The sequence below is a fragment of the Seriola dumerili genome, unplaced genomic scaffold (assembly GCF_002260705.1).
Source record: "Seriola dumerili isolate Sdu_G_001 unplaced genomic scaffold, Sdu_1.0 BDQW01000166.1, whole genome shotgun sequence".
NCBI classification, from domain to species: domain Eukaryota; kingdom Metazoa; phylum Chordata; class Actinopteri; order Carangiformes; family Carangidae; genus Seriola; species Seriola dumerili.
Window position 1 is genome coordinate 124,999 of NW_019174421.1, and position 18,760 is coordinate 143,758.

The 18,760-nt window shown below is 47.7% G+C and overlaps 2 protein-coding genes across 3 annotated transcripts in view; one reads left to right on the top strand and one right to left on the bottom strand.

The window, feature by feature from the left end:
- psmd3 (proteasome 26S subunit, non-ATPase 3) overlaps nt 1-4,678 on the bottom strand; it is an 11,219-nt gene extending 6,541 nt beyond the window's left edge. Inside the window, exons 1-5 of one of the 2 annotated variants that reach the window (XM_022752125.1) lie at nt 4,582-4,678; nt 4,314-4,490; nt 3,005-3,195; nt 2,754-2,894; nt 1,764-1,900 (exon numbers count right to left, since the gene is read on the bottom strand). In XM_022752125.1, coding sequence (XP_022607846.1) covers nt 1,764-1,900; nt 2,754-2,894; nt 3,005-3,195; nt 4,314-4,485 — 641 coding nt within the window. In that variant the 5' untranslated portion in view covers nt 4,486-4,490; nt 4,582-4,678. Of the gene's footprint in view, nt 1-1,763; nt 1,901-2,753; nt 2,895-3,004; nt 3,196-4,313 lie in introns of both variants that reach the window. The other variant, XM_022752124.1, reaches the window with a different exon arrangement.
- Nucleotides 4,679-5,192: 514 nt separating this feature from the next.
- On the top strand, nt 5,193-18,066 carry LOC111226850 (serine/threonine-protein kinase WNK4-like). Its single transcript, XM_022752146.1, has 25 exons — nt 5,193-5,351; nt 6,162-6,698; nt 8,154-8,326; nt 9,046-9,266; nt 9,353-9,510; nt 9,585-9,673; nt 10,041-10,260; nt 10,346-10,588; nt 10,912-11,107; nt 11,199-11,398; nt 11,791-11,864; nt 11,956-12,091; nt 12,186-12,302; nt 12,823-12,975; nt 13,096-13,150; nt 13,247-13,354; nt 13,942-14,115; nt 14,168-14,520; nt 14,639-14,699; nt 14,774-14,994; nt 15,242-15,290; nt 15,506-15,944; nt 16,537-16,742; nt 16,850-16,944; nt 17,162-18,066. Exons 2-25 carry the CDS (start codon nt 6,309-6,311, stop codon nt 17,162-17,164), a joined length of 4,134 nt encoding a protein of 1,377 aa, XP_022607867.1. The 5' UTR covers nt 5,193-5,351; nt 6,162-6,308; the 3' UTR covers nt 17,165-18,066.
- The last annotated feature ends 694 nt before the right edge of the window (nt 18,067-18,760 follow it).

The following is an 18,760-nucleotide window of genomic DNA, read 5'->3' on the forward strand; positions in this document are numbered from 1 at the left end:
GGTACCGAAGTATCGGTTCTGGTGTCAACCCAACTCTCATAGGACTGTCACTTGTTTCTGTAAGAAGCGAGACGAAGAGGATGATGAGATGTGTGATGTGAATGTTTCAGGCTCAGGAAAGTGTTCTTGACACCTTGCTTCAGAAGATCGGCTCTAAGAACCGCAGAAGCTCTGACCGTGGTGGCTGCCAAGTGTTTTATTACCACTCAGAGTGTCAAAGCTAGTTCCTCAACCAGTTTGACACCATGCGCAGGTACACACACACACACACAACCACACACACACCACACACACACACACACACACACCACACACACACACACACACACACACACACCACCACCACACACACACTCACCACACAAATCGACACAGACAACCAGGAAAAGAAAAAAAACAAGATCACACAACTAGAGACAGACAGACAAGACAGCACAGATTCAGAGACCACACACACACCAACAAACACACAGCACACGACACACACCACTCACACGGAACAGAAGAAACACACTACAGCAACGACGACACACCACATACACTCTCACACAACACACACAACCACACACACACACAGACAGACACGCACCCACCACACTCACTCCAGGCACACAGACAGAACAGACAGACAGACAGCACAACAGCACAGACAGCAGACAGACGACAGACAAGGGACAGGACAGAACAGAACAGACACACTCTCACACACACTCTCACCACAACTCTCTCACGACACAACTCTCACACCACACTCTCACACACACTCACACACACACACAACAGACAGGACACAGACACTCTCACAACACACTCCACACACTCCACACACCACACAGACAGACCACATGACAGGCGTGGATGGAACACAAGAACACACACAACCACACAGACCCAACAGACAGACACACACACACGACAGACCCCACCACCCACCTCACACACACACCCACTCACCACACACACCACCACACAACCACACACACACTTCACTACACACACAGGACTCAGACCCAACCACAGACCAGGGACAGACAGACAGAACAGACAGGACAGACAGACCAACAGAGCCAGACCAAGACAGAAACCCCACAGAAGACCGATCCAAACAACACTCCAGACCATGACAGTACCCACAGACCCAGAGACACACCACACACACTCTCACACCACACTACACCCGTGTGTGTGTGTCTGTCTGTCTGTGTGTGTGTGTGTCTGTCTGTCTGTCTGTCTGTCTGGGTGTGAGTGTGTGTGTGTGAGTGTGTGTCTGTCCGTGTGTGTGTGTCTGTCTGTCTGTCTGTCTGTCTGGGTGTGAGTGTGTGTGTGTGAGTGTGTGTCTGTCCGTGTGTGTGTGTCTGTCTGTCTGTCTGTCTGTCTGGGTGTGAGTGTGTGTGTGTGAGTGTGTGTCTGTCCGTGTGTGTGTGTCTGTCTGTCTGTCTGTCTGTCTGGGTGTGAGTGTGTGTGTGTGAGTGTGTGTCTGTCCGTGTGTGTGTGTCTGTCTGTCTGTCTGTCTGTCTGGGTGTGAGTGTGTGTGTGTGAGTGTGTGTCTGTCCGTGTGTGTGTGTCTGTCTGTCTGTCTGTCTGTCTGGGTGTGAGTGTGTGTGTGTGAGTGTGTGTCTGTCCGTGTGTGTGTGTCTGTCTGTCTGTCTGTCTGTCTGGGTGTGAGTGTGTGTGTGTGAGTGTGTGTCTGTCCGTGTGTGTGTGTCTGTCTGTCTGTCTGTCTGTCTGGGTGTGAGTGTGTGTGTGTGAGTGTGTGTGTGTACCTGCGCATGGTGTCAAACTGGTTGAGGAACTCGTACACTCTGGCGTGGTAATAATAACACTTGGCAGCCACCAGGTCCAGAGCTCTGCGGTTCTTAGAGCCGATCTTCTGCAGCAGGTCGTCAGACACTTTCTGAGCCTGAAACATTCACATCAACATCCTCATCATCCTCTTCGTCATCGCTCTACAGAAACAGTGACAGTCTATGGAGTTGGGTTGACACCAGAACCGATACTTCGGTACCAAGTCGCAAAAAACGTGATGGTACCGAAAAGAACCGAAAAGTCCCGACACGTGACGAGATGGATCATCACGCTCTAAGGAAGTAACGTAAGACTGACTTCCTGTTCAGGGAGGCAGGTGAGTGCTCGTCACCTGGTCAGGTTCATCGCGCACAAGCAGCACGTCAACTGTCTGAGCAACTGATCTTTATTTTAGCAAAGTTTTGTTTTTCTTTAAAACTTGAAGGCGACATGCGACTAGATGTTTCATCTTATTATATCTATTATTTCCACATTTTGGATTTGGTCAACTGTGCAATAAAAAGTTGAATGTTTATATTTTAGCACAGTATTTTTGTGAAGAATACATTCCACTTTTGTTTAATGGTTTTTTATTTGTATTTTTGAAAGAGAAAGTAGGTGATTTTTTTTACCGTGGTGTCGAGAATCGTGGAATTTCACTGGTATTGGTATCAACTACTACATTTCATGGTGACATCACAGGAGTGTCATAAAAATAAATAAATCATGTAAAGAATAATTTGCATCATATTATTATTTTCATTCATTAAAAGCTCATTTTTTATTTTCTTATTTCTGTGTTTCCTCATTGATTTTTTATTCTCTTACAGTTTATTCTTTTTCATGGCACTCCTCTGACATCACAGTGTACAGGTCAGCCCTCGACCAATCAGAGCTCCCCGACTGCTTTCACTGCTCTGGGCCTATTACACGCTCACTCGTCAGTGATGTCAGAACATGTGACGGACCTCAGTGTATCTCTTGTTGTTGGTCAGGTGAACCACCAGCAGCAGCTGCAGGTAAGCCTCCACCTCCGGCAGCAGAGGAGCCGACGCTGCTTTACCTGTCCTCGGACGAAACTGGACGTCTCCCTCCGCCATCTCCATGGGCTGAGAGAGAGACACACAGACATGTTACCTAGGCCCAGGTAAATCTGGAGGTTAAAGCAGGTTAATCAATACTGAAGGTGATCAGTGATGGGGGGGGGGGGTCTCCTCACCTCCTCCAGGAAGCCCAGCAGGAAGTCTCTGGTGGTGGCGTTGTTGGTGAAGAAGCCGCAGATGGCTTTATGCAGCACGTTGGTGTTGAGGCGGCGGCTCGTCGACGGCAACGCTCGCAGAGCACGGAGCACGAACCGAGGCTCCTTCCCCGACACCGCCTTCTCTATCTGCTTCACATGCTCCCTGATGTCTGGGGGAGGGAGGAGGAGGAGGAGGAGGAGGAGGTGAGATCAGAGGAGGAGGAGGAGGAGGAGGTGAAGATCAGAGGAGGAGGACGAGGAGGAGGAGGTGAAGATCAGAGGAGGAGGTGAAGATCAGAGTAGGAGAGATCAGAGGAGGAGGAGGGGAAGATCAGAGGAGGAGGAAGAGGAGGAGGAGGTGAAGATCAGGAGGAGGTGAAGATCAGAGTAGGAGAGATCAGAGGAGGAGGAGGTGAAGATCAGAGGAGGAGGACGAGGAGGAGGAGGTGAAGATCAGAGGAGGAGGTGAAGATCAGAGTAGGAGAGATCAGAGGAGGAGGAGGTGAAGATCAGAGGAGGAGGAAGAGGAGGAGGAGGTGAAGATCAGAGGAGGAGGTGAAGATCAGAGTAGGAGAGATCAGAGGAGGAGGAGGTGAAGATCAGAGGAGGAGGAGGTCAGAGGGGGTGTGGCCAACACCCACAGGAAGAGGAGAGACAAACAGCAGTTCATTAATAACTTGTTGCAGCTTCAGTCACATGATTATTGTTTACAATGACTCATCGATTCATGTTCCAATCACAACAATAAAAACATTGATCTTCTGAAGCTGCGGGACAGATGAACCGTCTCCACGTGGATCATGTTTCTGATCTGGACCTGGTCTCATGGAGAGGAATCATGATTCACAGACAGGTTTAATGAGCCTCCGTGTTGATCTAGTCTGGGTCTGACACATACAGAAGGGCTTCTGCAGACATGGTCTGCTGTGGTCTGTGAAACACGTTACACAGATTAGATTCCTAACGCACGAGTCCGGGTTTTAACAGGTTTTGATTCCTCTGGTCCAGGTCTGCCGAGGCTACATGAACTGTTTTTGAGCTGGACCCGGTCTCATGTGGTCTGAGCTGTTTAATAACGTCCACTCGTGGAACGACAGAGGAACGATCCCCGGTAAATGTCCGTTAGCTCCGGTTAGCTACTGAATCTAAACAGTGTTTGGACGTTAGCTCCTCCGGCGTCTGTTAGCCCGCCATGCTAACAGGCTAACACCGCGGAGTGAACTCGGTCTCCGGCTGTAAACCTGTCCCGGGCTCTCCCGGTGCTTTTAACGGTGCAATGGAGTTTTACCGTCCAGGGTCAGGCTGTCCAGTTCTTTGGGCTGTTTGGCCGCGGTGGCCGTCTCCTCCTCCGGCATCTCCACGTCCTGCGGTTCTGGGCCCGGGTCCTTCGGCTTGTCCGCTTTGGAGTCCCGGTCCCGGCCTCCCGCTTTGTCGCGCCGCTTGGCCGCTGTCTCCTTCATGGTGTCTGGAAGACAAACGGCAGACAGTGAGGGGATACACGGAGCTCCAGCAGTATGAACAGGGGGACGATGAGCAGGTCTGAACCGGGTCTTTACCTGCACAGTCACTCTGATCCTCAAGCTAACGTCACAATGACTGGCAACTGTTGGAGCGCGGAGGATTCTGGGAGATCGCAGGCAGAAGCAGCAGAGCAGACTCAGACAATCGATAACAGATCTAATAAACAGGTCTGTTTCCGTTCCTGTCTTCACACTGGAACTGGACTCCACACTCTGATCCGGGTCCACTGGGTCTTAATTCATAAATAACATTATTTTCTATCAAAAAATGTAAATAAAATTACACATGAGCTGAGAGTGCCAGATCTTTTAAATCAGAACTTCCTAACGATCACAATCACCATCACCATCATCATCATCATCACAATCACCATCAGAAAAAAGACATACTAAATGTTTAATAAAATATAAATATAAATATTGATTATAAAAGCGAGGGAGAGAGAGAGAGAGAGAGAGAGAGAGAGAGACCTGTTGCTGTGTCATACTGAACAGCTTCCCTCCCTGTCTGTTTCTATCAGGCAGGTGACAGGTGTCCGGTGGGCGGGGCTTGTTGCGGCTCGTGCAGTCTGCTCAGTGCTGATAGAGCTCGTGCTGTTGCTCGGTCTGCAGTAATTCTTAGAAACAAGAGAAGAAGAAGCCGGAGGACTCAGGACTGACTGTGGCTGTGAGAGTTTTATCTGAGGCGGACTCTTGTAGAACGTGGACTTTAAAGATCATACAGTCAGCTGCTGGTTTCTGTTGTGGTTTTACTGGTTCCAGTTTGTCCGCTCGGCCTCATTAACTCACCCGCTGCTGCTGACACAGTGAGTACACGCTCAGAATATAGTATAATATAATATAATATAATAAGTATAACTATTTAAAAAAATTTAATTAAAAAAATATTATTGTGATAAAATATTATTTATTGTTTTAATCATGTATACATGTATATATGCATAAAATAATATAATTAATTAAATTATGATGTAAAATATATAATGAAATACTAATTAAAGTAACCCAGTTAAATCAAATAATGGAATAATAAACTTAATTTGGAGTTTAAAATAACACAAACCTGCCTGTGTATCATAAATGACTCAGCGTACAGTAATAATAATAATAATAATAATAATAATAATAATAATAATAATAATAATAATAATAATGTAATTACTATTATTATTATTATTATTATTATTATTGTTAATTTAATAAAATTCATGTATTAGTTTTTTTGTGGTTGAATGAATTTTTATAATAAATCAATAAATACAAAAGTCTAATCTATATATTGTTTTCTGAAACATTTTATTGTGAAAAACGTTTGATGATTATTATTATTATAATTAGTGAAATAGTTCTTTATTAGTTGTTTCAGACGAGTCGGGAGCTTCTGCTCATTTCAATTTCCTTGCAGCAAATAAATGCATCATCAGTGATGTCACAGTGTATCTGAGTCTCAGGTGTGAGACAGGTGTGTCCCGGTGGACATGTTCCGGCTGTTTGACGTGTACAAACATAAACACTGGATTGTGAAGACCCTGATCTGAAGGGGGGGGGGTGCTCAGGTCAGCTGGTCAGGTCTCAGGTAGATCACCTGACTAAATGTAACTCATGTGATGTTTCAGACTGACATTTGTCTGGAGACCCCTCAAGCTCCTCCCACTCCTCTGACATCATAGTGTGGGACTCGACCCGGTGTCACTGTGGAGACGACACGTGACCTGCCCTCACAACCTGGTGAGGAAGAGAAGGAGGAGGAGAGTCTGAGCAGGATGCTGACCCAAAGCAAGAGAAGACCTGAAGAAGAGGAGGAGGATGAGAAGGAGTCCATCCTTCCTCCTCCTCTTCCTCTCATTACCATGACGACCTCAAAGGACAGCCAATCAGAGCCTGCGGTGAGCCCTCTGGCCAATCAGCAGGTCAGCTCAGACTCGGGTGAGGATACGGGGGTGACACTGTCAGACTCCAACAGGGAGGTGTTACCGTGGCAACAGAAGGACGAGGAGGAGGAGCATGACGAAGAGGAGACGCAGGCGGTGGCCTCGTCTCCTGATGGACGATTCCTCAAGTTCAACATCGAGATCGGACGAGGATCTTTCAAGACGGTTTACAGAGGTCTGGACACGGAGACCACGGTGGAGGTGGCCTGGTGTGAGCTGCAGGTGACACACACACACACACACACACACACACACACACACACACACACATATTACCTGCAGTAGATCATGATCAGTGGCTGCCAGTCAGGAGAAATGACCAGCAGCACCTGCAGAGCGTCAGAGTGCTGAGCTGCTGTGGGCGGGGCCAGCAGAAAACACCTGTTGTAGACACTTTTAAAAGACGCCAGTGAAACAATCCAACATCTGTTTAAATGAAGCTTCATGTAGAAGATTTTCATCTTTATCTTCCTGTGAAAACAGAACTTTCCTTTGGCACTACATTCTTTCAACCGCTGAACTACCGTATTCCTACGCACAAGAGCACCTACAGGGCGCACTGTATTACGCTGCTGCCGCCGGTCAGCTGAGCGAATCAGGAAGCGGCGACCTGTGTGATCACAGTGTGTGTGTGTGTGTGTGTGTGTTATCTGAGGTGACAGTGTATCTGAGCTGATCTTATAGTTTTATTGGCTGCTGATGCAGCTCTGAGCTGTGATTGGCTCAGAATGAGGAACCATCACCTGTGGGGGGTTCTTCAGGTTTAGTAATATTTAACCCACACACACACACACACATTTATATGAATATCATCCATTCTAACTCACTAAACTCAGATGATGTAAATCTGTCAGTCACACCTGGTTTGAAGGTCCAGGTGTGAGTCAGGTTCAGGGTCGAGGGGCTTGGTCCTCACAAGTATAGACAAACGTGTGTGTGTGTGTGTGTGTTTGATAGAACAGTGACTCAGCAGTTTGTCGTTCTGTACTCAGTATCTGATTGGACAGACAGCTGCTGGTTGGTGTTGATAACAGCACACACACACACACACACACACACACACACACACACACACACACACACACAGACACACTCTCACACACACACACACAGTTAATGAGGTCAAAGGTCAGCTCTGTGTTGCATGTTTATGGTCATTAAAAAAAAATTAACACACCAACATGTCACCTGTCCTTCACTCCCATTGGTCTGCAGCAGTTACACCTCACCTGTGAGGACTTTCACTGAGTTCACTCCTAACTCATTATATTATATTATATTATATTATTATTATTAATATATCAACGCGTGTGTATAAGACCGGTTGGTCAACATGTCTTAAAGGAACAACATTAGGAAACAGATCAGTGGTTTGTGGATATGAAATCTGAGTCTGGTTAGAGTAACAGAAGGTGTGAAGCTTCATCAGGTTTATAACGTTATTAAAGTTATAACATGTAGCTGCCGTGAGCCGAGTCGTCCTGCAGAACACACAGTTTTATTTATGACCCAACAAGAAAACGTTTGTGTGTTATCATGTCAGCAAATCATCAGCGGCGTGTTGTTACAGACGGTATGAGGGCTCAGTGTCCTTCAGGTTTTTCTCACAGTCGACTCTCAGCTCGAAGTGTCAATGAATTCATTCATGTGTTGACGTATGACCTTTGACCCCGTCAGACCCATCGTCTGAACAAGGTGGAGCGTCAGCGGTTCTGTGAGGAGGTGGAGATGCTGAAAGCTCTGCAGCATCCCAACATCGTCCGATTCTTCGACTCCTGGAAGTCGGTGCAGAAGGGCCGCAAGTGCACCATCCTGGTGACGGAGCTGATGACGTCCGGGACCCTCAAAACGTGAGTCCAGAACCAGGACCTGCAGAACCTGCTCGGTTTGGACCTTACTGCTATTTCAGATTTTGTTTTTATAGATTCTAATAATAGAGTCTATATTATTATATGATCTATATTATATTATCATAATATAATAACATCAAATATACAGGTATATGTTTTGAAACTCTGCCTTAAAACGAGCCATCAGGACTCTTGGATCTTTGTGATGTCATAACAAAGCAGTCACTGCCCTCATCTACACCCAAGCCCCGCCCACCTGGACCCATCCATCCAACCCTATTGTTGTTGTTTTAACTTTAACTTGTTTTAACAACACAACAGGAAGTGGTCACTCATCAAGACCGAGACATATCAAGGAGATGCTGCACAGTGACTGGGCATGTCAGCCAATCAGAAGAGAGGAGGCTCTGAGTCTCTCTTCTGATTGGCTCACCGACCTGTTGTTACTAGAGCTCCAGCTCCAAAACTACACTGAGATGGTTTTTAAATCTTCTGATGGATCAACACTTCAAATAAAACACAGAAGAAGAAACAAACGTTTTTATTTCTAAATGACCATTTTTGTGCAGATTCAGACAAACCTGGGTGGAGTTCTTCAGGGATCCATGCTAGGTCCTGTTCCTTCAACATTTTAGTTCCTGAACATCTCACACAATCTTAGTTCCACACTCTGCTCTCACCTGAACCTCACCTGAGCTGAGACCTGTGTTTCCCTCCAGGTACCTGCGCAGGTTCCGTCAGATGAAGCTGAAGCTGCTGCAGCGTTGGAGTTTCCAGATCTTGAAGGGGCTTCATTTCATGCACTCGCGCTCCCCTCCCATCCTGCACCGGGACCTCAAGTGCGACAACATCTTCATCACCGGGCCCACTGCCTCCGTCAAGATCGGCGACCTGGGCCTCGCCACGCTCAAGAAGGCCTCGTTCGCCAAGAGCGTCATCGGTACGACCAGTGTGTAGACATTAGATGCAGTTGTTTGTAGTTGCTGCCGTTATTGTATTTCATACTGTGACTTGTGGTGTGTTCAGGGACCCCGGAGTTTATGGCTCCAGAGATGTACGAGGAGAAGTACGATGAGGCTGTGGACATTTACGCCTTCGGAATGTGCATCCTGGAGATGGCGACCTCCGAGTATCCATACTCTGAGTGTCAGAACGCCGCCCAGATCTACCGCAAAGTCACCAATGTAAGCTCCACCCACGAGAGTGCTGCCTACTTCCTGTTCCTGTTCAGGTGTTTGACTGTGCACTTGTCTCTCAGGGAATCAAACCAGACAGTTTCCTCAAAGTCAAAGTCCCAGAGCTGAAGGAGATAATCGACGGCTGTATCCGAACCAACAGCAGCGAGAGGTAATGACATCACAGCCCTCTTGATTTAAAGGGACAGTGCAGGTTATTTCACCTTGCAGTTTGTACACACATGGTCTAAAATGCCACCTCCGTTGGCTAGACAAGGACTTACCCATGATCCTCAACGTCCTGATTCAGGAGACGTTCTTGTTCAGATGTTCAGGTGATCAGATGTTCAGGTATTCAGGTGTGCAGTATTCAGGTGTTCAGGTGTTCAGGTGTTCAGGTGTTCAGATGTTCAGGTATTCAGGTGTTCAGTGTTCAGGTGTTCAGGTGTTCAGTGTTCAGGTGTTCAGATGTTCAGGTGATCAGGTGTTCAGCATTCAGGTGATCAGGTGATGGTCAGTGTCTTTGTTTGGTCCTGCAGGTTCACGGTTCAGGACCTGCTGGACCATCGGTTCTTCCAAGAGGAGCTGGGCGTTCATGTGGAGCTCGCCGAGGACGACGACGGCTCGAGGGCGGCGCTGAAGCTCTGGCTTCGGATGGATGACAACAAGAAGCTTCACGGAAAATACAAAGACAACAACGCCATCGAGTTCCTGTTCGAGCTGTACAAAGACGTCCCCGAGGAGGTGGCCCAGGAGATGGTATCTGATGACATCACACTGATGACATCACCCGAGGTGGCAGGCTGAGGTGTCTCACCTGTCTCTCTCTCTCTGTCTCTCTCAGGTGGTGTTGGGTTTTGTGTGCGAGGCGGACTATAAGCTGGTTGCCAAGGCGATCAGACACAGAGTGACTGCCATAAAACGTCAGCGGGAGAAACAGCGGCGCCTGCATGAGGGAGCTCTGAACCGCCAAACGGACGCTGTCATCGACGAGGAGCCGGACCCCACCCCCCAACCACCTGAACCATCCAATCAGAGACCTGCACCTGCTGCAAGCGCATCGGCTGAGGGGAAGGTAGCCAGCCAGGTGTGTTTGAGGCTGTTGCCATGGTAACATCCATGAAACACAAGGCCTCCTGCTGGCTGAGTTTACTCCTGCAGAGAATGATCTGTTCTCTACGTTTTAAACTAAAGAAAAAGGTCGAGGAGTTTTCTTTGGCGAGGTTCATTTGATGGTCGTGATGTCGTCATGATGTCGTCGTGATGTCGTCTGATATCTGATATATTTCTATATATATATTATATATTATATTTATAAAAATATGTATTGAAGATATTTAATTTCAATCATGAATCAGAAAAAAACCCCACTATTTTCGACGTGAATGAAATTCTGTTTTGAACTTATAGCAGGACGCAGCAGTTGTTCCAGCACCGCCCCCCCCTTGGATAGAAGCCCCATCCATGGTAACCATGACATCATCAATGCTGTCATCAAGCAGCAGCCCGGTGGATTCTGGGATCAGCAGCTTGTTCAGTAGGACGGAGGAAGACGGAGACGAGGATGACAAGGCGGCCAAACACACGTCGTATTCCTCTGCCACATGTCCGTGTCACTTCCTGTTTTATTTTCATGTTTCTGAAGTTTTATCATCTTCACATTGAAATATCTCTCTCCCCTCTGGTTGCCATGGCAGCGGACTATGAGATAGACAACTCCTCAGGTGTCACAGAGAAGGTCGAAGCCACGCCCTCTCCTGTCACAAACCCCACCCCCGCCCCGTCCTTCTCTGCTCCTACTCCAGTGGCTCATGAAACCCCTCGCCTTGAGGCTTCTCCCTCTTTGACCCGGGCTCCATCTAAGGCTCCACCCCTTCCTGTGCTGCGTTTCCCCAAGGTGAGCAGGGGGCGGGGCTTAAACATAGACAGAGGTTGGAGCTAAAATGAATTTGACTCCGCCTCCTCAGAGTCAGACCTGAGCCACATGTTGATCTGGTTCAGTGTGACATCACTTCCTGATGATTATCTCTGATGTCCCTCCACAATAAAAAGTCATCACAGCTGATCACAGCGGATCACAGCTATGCAACGGGGCATAGTCATTGATCATTTTAATCAATATGAATCTCTGTGTGGAGCTCACACAGTTCTGCTGAGGCTGGAGTGTTGAGATGGATCTGTGTCACCCTCTAGAGGACTAGAACTGTACTGACACCTGGTCTGACAGGTAGACCTGGATCAGGATCAGGGTCAGTTTAGTCTGAATCTTTGTCCTCATGTTGTCTCCAGAGCATTGCTGTGTCCCATAATGCAGAGCGGCCATCGTCTGAATCAGTCTGCGGCTTCTCTTCACCTGTTGATAGGTGACACACACACACACACACACACACACACACACACACACACACACACACACACTAGGGATTTTACTTCACATTGTCTGTCTGTCCGTAGCTGCACCTCTGATGTGACCTCAGGTTTGAGTGACTGCAATGACGGCCAATCAGATAAGGGCAACCAGGAAGTAAAGAAAAGGGCGGCGATGAAGCAGTTCAGGAGGAGAGCGAGGGCTCGTCTGAAAATCACCAGGGTGAGAACACGACTCACTGTCATCCTCAGCTTCATTAACCACGACCTGACAGAGTGTGTGTGTGTGTGTGTGTGTGTGTGTGTGGTGCGTTCAGGTGTCAGACATGGTGGACCGGGTGGTGGAGTGTCAGCTGCAGACTCACAACAGTAAGATGGTGACCTTTAAATTCGACCTGGACGGAGACAATCCAGAGGACATCGCCTCTGTGATGGTGAGTAGCAACAGCCAATCAGAGCGCGTCTCTAGCAGCTGGAGCTGAGCTGCTTGTTTCTCCGATAACTTCAGATCCAGATGTCTGACGACTAAAATCATCTGCTTCAAAAAACAAGCTGAAAACAACGAGGTGGAAAAAGTGTCAAGAGTCAAAAGTCACTGTTGAGCTTCTGTCAAACACACTGACACATGATCATAGAGGAGATGATGTCATCACAGGCGACCAATGAAATGTCACCATGATTAAAGTCAGATTTCTCTGGTTTGAAAATTGAACTCAATAACATATAGAACATATAGAAAATAGAACTTATAGAACTTATAGAAAATAGAACACATAGAACATAGAACATAGGTGTAGTTGTTAATTTGGAGAGTCAGAGGAACTGGATCAATGACGTGAATAAAACTCGTCAGAGATGAAGTCCCTGTTTTTAACCCTTCACTGATACGACAGGTAACTACAGCTGTAACACTGTGTGTGTGTGTGTGTGTGTGTGTGTGTGTGTGTGTGTCAGCTCCACAGAGACTTCATCCTCCCGTCAGAGCGGGAAGGATTCATTCTCCGCATGTATGACATCATCACGAGGGTGGAGTCAATGACGCATCAGCAGCCAGCAGACACGGACAGGGTCTCTCACCTACCCCCCCCCTCACTGCCTGAGTCCACGGTGTGTGTGTGTGTGTGTGTTCTCATTGATAACTTCCAAAGTGATCGATCAGTTAAACGATTCATCTTGAACCTGTTCAGTAAACTGATGTTCTGGTGTTAATCGTATTTGAACCTGCAGCCTCACCTGTCGACCCCGGGCCTCTCCAGAGCTCTGTCCTTATCCTCACTACCTGGTAAAGAGGAGGGGGGGGGGGTTATTTCAGTTCATATTTACTCACCTGTGATAAACAGGCTGAATGACTGACTCACCTGTTGTGTTTTCCCATCAGACATTGATGCTGACCCCTCTCCCTCAAAGGGCGTAGACTTCTACATCGACCCTGAGGCCACGCCCACCGTCAGGCCGCTGAGGTCACAGTCTTTTCACACCTCATCAGGTACATGAGCACACCTGGTGCGGTAAAGCCTCTCCCTTTGGAAAATTGCATTTTCAAGCTTTAATGACAGCGCCACCGTGTGGTGATGCGCATCATTTCCAGTCATTGGGCCACGTTTCATGTTTGCAGCTCATTCCAGCTCACGGCACAAGACAAAGGATAATAATAATAATAATAATAATAACAACAATAACAATAACAAAACAATAATAGTAATAATAATAATACCAAATAATTTTTCTTCTCCTTTTTCTTTTCATTTTAATTGTTTTATTTTTCATTCTGTCAATTTTTTATTTTTATCTTATTTATATATTATTTTATTTTTTCATTTTTCTTATTTGCATTTGTTTATTTTTTTCTACTTTATTTTGACTTTTCCTCCTTTTTATTTTCAATATTTTTTCTTTTCTGTTCTATGATTATCATTTTCGTTTTTTTATTTCATTTTCTTTCTTTCTCTTTCTTTTCACATTTGTATTTGTTTTTGTTGTTGCTGATAAAAATGAACATACAACACTTATTGAAATGACCCAATGTTTATATTAATAACAGATGAATAATTCTCTTTAATACCCCCCCTCCAGCTTCCTCCCATCAGCCCCCCATCTATCCCTTCCAATACCCCCACCCAGACTCCGCCCTTTCCTCCTCCCACCTCCCTCCTCCTCCTCAGTATCACCTCCAGTCTACCCCCTATTCGCCCTACACTGCCCCCTTCCCCGCTCGGAGCCCCGCCCCCGGCCTCCATGGAGTCAACAGTAACCCCTCCCTCCCCACCCCCCCATCCACCTCTTCCTCGGCCCCTCCCCCTCCTCATCTGGCCCCCCCCTGACCAGCCTTTCTTCACTCTGACCAACATGCTCTCTCTGGCCATGAGCATGGCCCAGACTTTCATGCCCCCACCTGGGGCCCCGAACCAGGGCTTTCTCCCCCAAAACCAGCCCCTGTCTCCCCCGTTCGCCTCCCCCCAAACCCTCCACTCTCCCCCCATGTCTCCATCCCTGGGCCCTAAGCTCCACCCTCCACCTGCCTCCTTCTCTGCTCCGCTCAGCTCCCAACCTCCCCACAGCCACCAACTCACTCAGACAGGCTCCGCCCAGGACAGCCAGCAGGGGGCGTCGCCAGGCCGGACTGACACGCCTCAGGTAGGAGGGGGCAGCCAGGTGTGTTCTTAAATATTCACTGTGATTACCTGACTTCACTAACGAGCCCTGTGGTCCAGGTAGAGGACTACACTGACCCAGGTTCTGTTCATTCATTCGTTTTCACTCGTTCATTCAGTCATTGCCACGTCACAGTCACACGGTTCAGCTGAAGGTCGGCTCAGCTCCGCCCCCTCATGGTGAGTCTGCTGACATCACAAAGTGTTATCACACCAGACTGAGCAGATTTACTGATCATTGGTCTGGTTTACAGGTTCAGAGATGGTCGCCGCTCCCAGTCCGACCGGTGCTCCCGGTCCGACCAGTGCTCCCAGTCCGACCGGTCCGACCGGTGCTCCCGGTCCGACCGGTGCTCCCGGTCCGACCGGTGCTCCCGGTCCGACCGGTGCTCCCAGTCCGACCGGTGCTCCGAGTCCGACCGGTGCTCCCGGTCCGACCAGTGCTCCCAGTGCTGCTCCATCCAGTCCTCACAGAGTAAGAGATACAGGAGAAATGTGTTTTTATGTGAAATTATTTCCTGTTGAAAATCTCTTTATTATCGTTTGTTGCTGTTTTTTCTGTTTTAGTTTCAGCTTCTTTCATTTAATTGGTTTTTATTTAAAAAATGTGTAAATAACTTGAACGACATGATCGTGGATGATTAGTAAATAACCACCACGAGACATCAGGTTGAATATGTAACAATAATGATGATGATGATGATGTTCTTCCTCCCGTTCAGGTGTCTCCCCCCGTCCTCCCATCACCCAGACTGTCCCCCATTCAGGAGGGTAAGACACAGCTCAGAGCGACTGAGACTTCTTCTTCTTCAGTTTTCTCCCACAGACTTCATCTGTAGGAACCTTCAGTGTCTCTCTGAACAGGGAGTGTTCCTAATAAAGTGCTCACCTGGTCTGACTGTGGAGGGAACATGAGGCTCGGCTCAGTCCGACACTTCACAGGACAACCAGCTGCTCACACTCTTTCTTCTTCTGTGTTTTTACAGTGAAGAAACCTTCAGTCGTCACTGTCGGTCGTTTCCAGGTGATGCCCTCTAAAGTCGTTCCCGCTGTCCATCATCAGGAGCCCCGCCCACTAGACCAGGCCACACCCACCGCCCACTCTCCGCCTCCCTCCAGGCCGAACCAATCAGATAGCTCAGAGAGCAGCACGGAGGAACAGAACGAATCAGACAGTAGCATCGCCATGGTGACAGTCTCCCCGGCTGGAGGACAGGAGGACCAGTGGAGGAGGGGTGAGGATGAAGAGGAGGAGGAGAGGAAGAGGAGGGGGGGTCAGAGGCTGAGTGTCAGTCAGTGGGACGGGTCAGCCAGCAGCGGCAGCCTCAGCCAATCACGGAGCCGCTCTGCACCCGTCTTCAGCTCTGACGAATCAGAGAGCGAGAAGGAGGAGATGTGGGAGGAGCTACAGGAGCTGCGTGAAAGGTGATTGGTGGATTGATGATGTTTTCCTCACCGAGGCAGATGATTGGCCCAATCAGAGAGAGAGAAATTTCAATATAAGACCTTAAGTCTGATTTCAAAATAAGACTCATGATTGAACCTGAGATTTATATAAAACATGAACCTCTGCTATTGGTTCTGTTCTAGTTCTGGTTCTATTCTGGTTCTGTTCTAGTTTTGGTACTGTTCTGGTTCTGTTCTAGTTTTGGTACTGTTCTAGTGGTTCTCCTCTGGTTCTCCTCTGGTGCTGTTCTGGTTCTGAGGGAATCTAAAGGGAATTTCTTCAAATTTGCCACCAACATTCCTTTGACTCAACTGATTTGGTCAAAGGTCAGCTTCAGTGTGACATCATAATGTTCTAGTCATTATTCAACAGAGTTACATAGCAACAGTAAAGAAGGAGGAGGAGTTAAAACTGACCTGTCAGGAGTGTTGCTGCTTCCAGCCCTTTGACACCTGTGGTCACATGATCTTCTTCCAGCTCTCACATATTATTTATGTTAATTTATGTAAATGAGACTCGATCAGAGTCCAGATGAGTACGCGACATGAATCCTCTCCCTCCCTCCCCCAGACACCTGACCGAGGTGCAGAACCTACAGGCCAATCAGAAGCGAGAGATCGAGGGACTGTACCTGAGGATGGGTAAAGCCCCGCCCCCTGGTATCGTCTCTCCAGCCGCCATGTTGAACCATCGCCAACGCCGCCTCTCCAAGAGCGGGAACCACCCGCCTGCTCACAAAAACAGCCTGCAGAGACTGGACGTGCTGCCCCCTGCAGGTGGGAGGGGCACTGCAGCCTGTTCACCACAAACAACAACAACAACAGAGTTTATGATAATGAGATGACGTAATGACATGAAACCTGATGTTGTGTTTGTGCTTCAGGCATCATGAGGAAGAGCTCGCTCAGCGGCAGCAGCAGCGGCTCTCAGGAGAGAGTAGGGAAAGGAGTGACCTTTGCCCCTGAACACACCTGTATGGTGAGTTCACACCCTCACCTGTACAGCTCCAGTCTGTTGCTTCTGCCCCCTGGTGGTCACTAAAATCCCTGAATCCACCTCCAGGTGGAGAGAAGGGTTGAAAATGAAGCGCTCTGATTGGCTGTACAAATAACATCCAGGTAGAACACCTGGTTGCAGTGTTGTGTAGACTGCCACTGCAGAGATTAACCTCTGACCTCTGACCTTTCTCCTCCAGTGACAGAGAGCAGCTGCTGACTGATGAGGAGGACGAAGAAAGAGGAAGAGGAGCAACACGTCGCTTTATTATCAAAGCTGCAGAGAGACAGACACCTGATCTGGGTTTTATAACCTGTCCCAGCTCCTGGATCTGATCTGAGACCTGGATCTGATCTGATCTGAGACCTGGATCTAGTCTGAGCCTGGATCTGGTCTGAGCTGAGACTTGGATCTGATCTGAGACCTGGATCTGGTCTGAGCTGCTGGTCCTCCTCTGACCTGGATCAGTTGTTTCTGCATGAACACGTCATCAGACTCTCGCAGCTGATTTTACACATTTTATATGTTTGTGATTGTTTGTGTTTGACTGTCAATCAAATCAGCTGCAGAGTTTGTGCTCGATGTGAATCTATAACTTTGACGTGCTGCTCATGAAGTCCACCTCCTGCTGTATTCTGAGTCTGTATCCACCGACCCAGAACCACAGCGCTCCGTATTAAAGGGTGATGTCATAAAGACTTGTTGTGACGATCGAAGAGAGACGACTGAACGAACAGAAACTCCAACAGAGCGAGCACCGCCTCGTCCTCTGGAGGATGAAATCAGGTGACGTCTGGCCGAGATGTGAAGAGATGAACATGTGGGTTTGGACGTGTCGCACTCAGAGATTCTGAGGACTCTGCTCTCCTCACATAAACTTTGTTTTCATTCTCTTGGTTTTAACACATGTACCATATTATTTTCATTACTGGAGTGCAATGCATCTTGGGATATGTTGGACCGGGAAGGATTCACCCCCACTGGGAACTCGTCTTTGACATGAAACCAGAATTTACAGGATTCATTTAATCTCAGTTTGTAAAGTTTGAATTATTCCAATATTAAACCTCATATTTTAAAGTTTTTTGTCCAATAAAAGTTTGATGCTAGAATTATAAAAACATTGTGATGTTTTTCTAACAGGGTCCAGTTTACATTCATCACTAAGGCAGATTATTCTTCCTCTAACAGACAAAGAGCTCTACAGTTTCCGTCCACCATCACAAGCCTCGGGGGGGCAACACTTCCCCCCTGACTCCTCCCACTGACATCATCTCTGTGTGTTTATATTTTTATCGTCCGTCTCATTCTCGTGGACACGATGTCTCAGTTACGCCTTGACAGGACGTCTTTAAATTTGGTTCAAACATTCACCAGGACTCAAGGATGAACTCATTAGATTTTGGTGGTCAGAGGTCAAAGGTTAAGGTCAGTGTGACCTCACAAAACACTTTTTAGCCATAACTCAAGACTTCACACAGATGGTTCATAAACGGCTCTGACTGATAACAGGATGTGACCTGGAACTAGTCTGAGAGGCGGAGGGATACAACCACAAGGAGGTGACTCAACATTCAAATATGTGTCGAGCAACTGTTGCCACAGCTCTTCCAAATTCACCATTAAACCTGCCTCAATGTCTGAATATTTACGATGAAGACGACGAGATGTGGGAAATAACGAGGGTCGAAGTCCAGATTGGAAAGGACTCTGTGTCTGTGCAGAGTGCCGCTCTAAAAACAGCTCCCACCATCCTCATCACTGCGAGCCGAGGCTCAGACACTGATGTGTTGTTGTG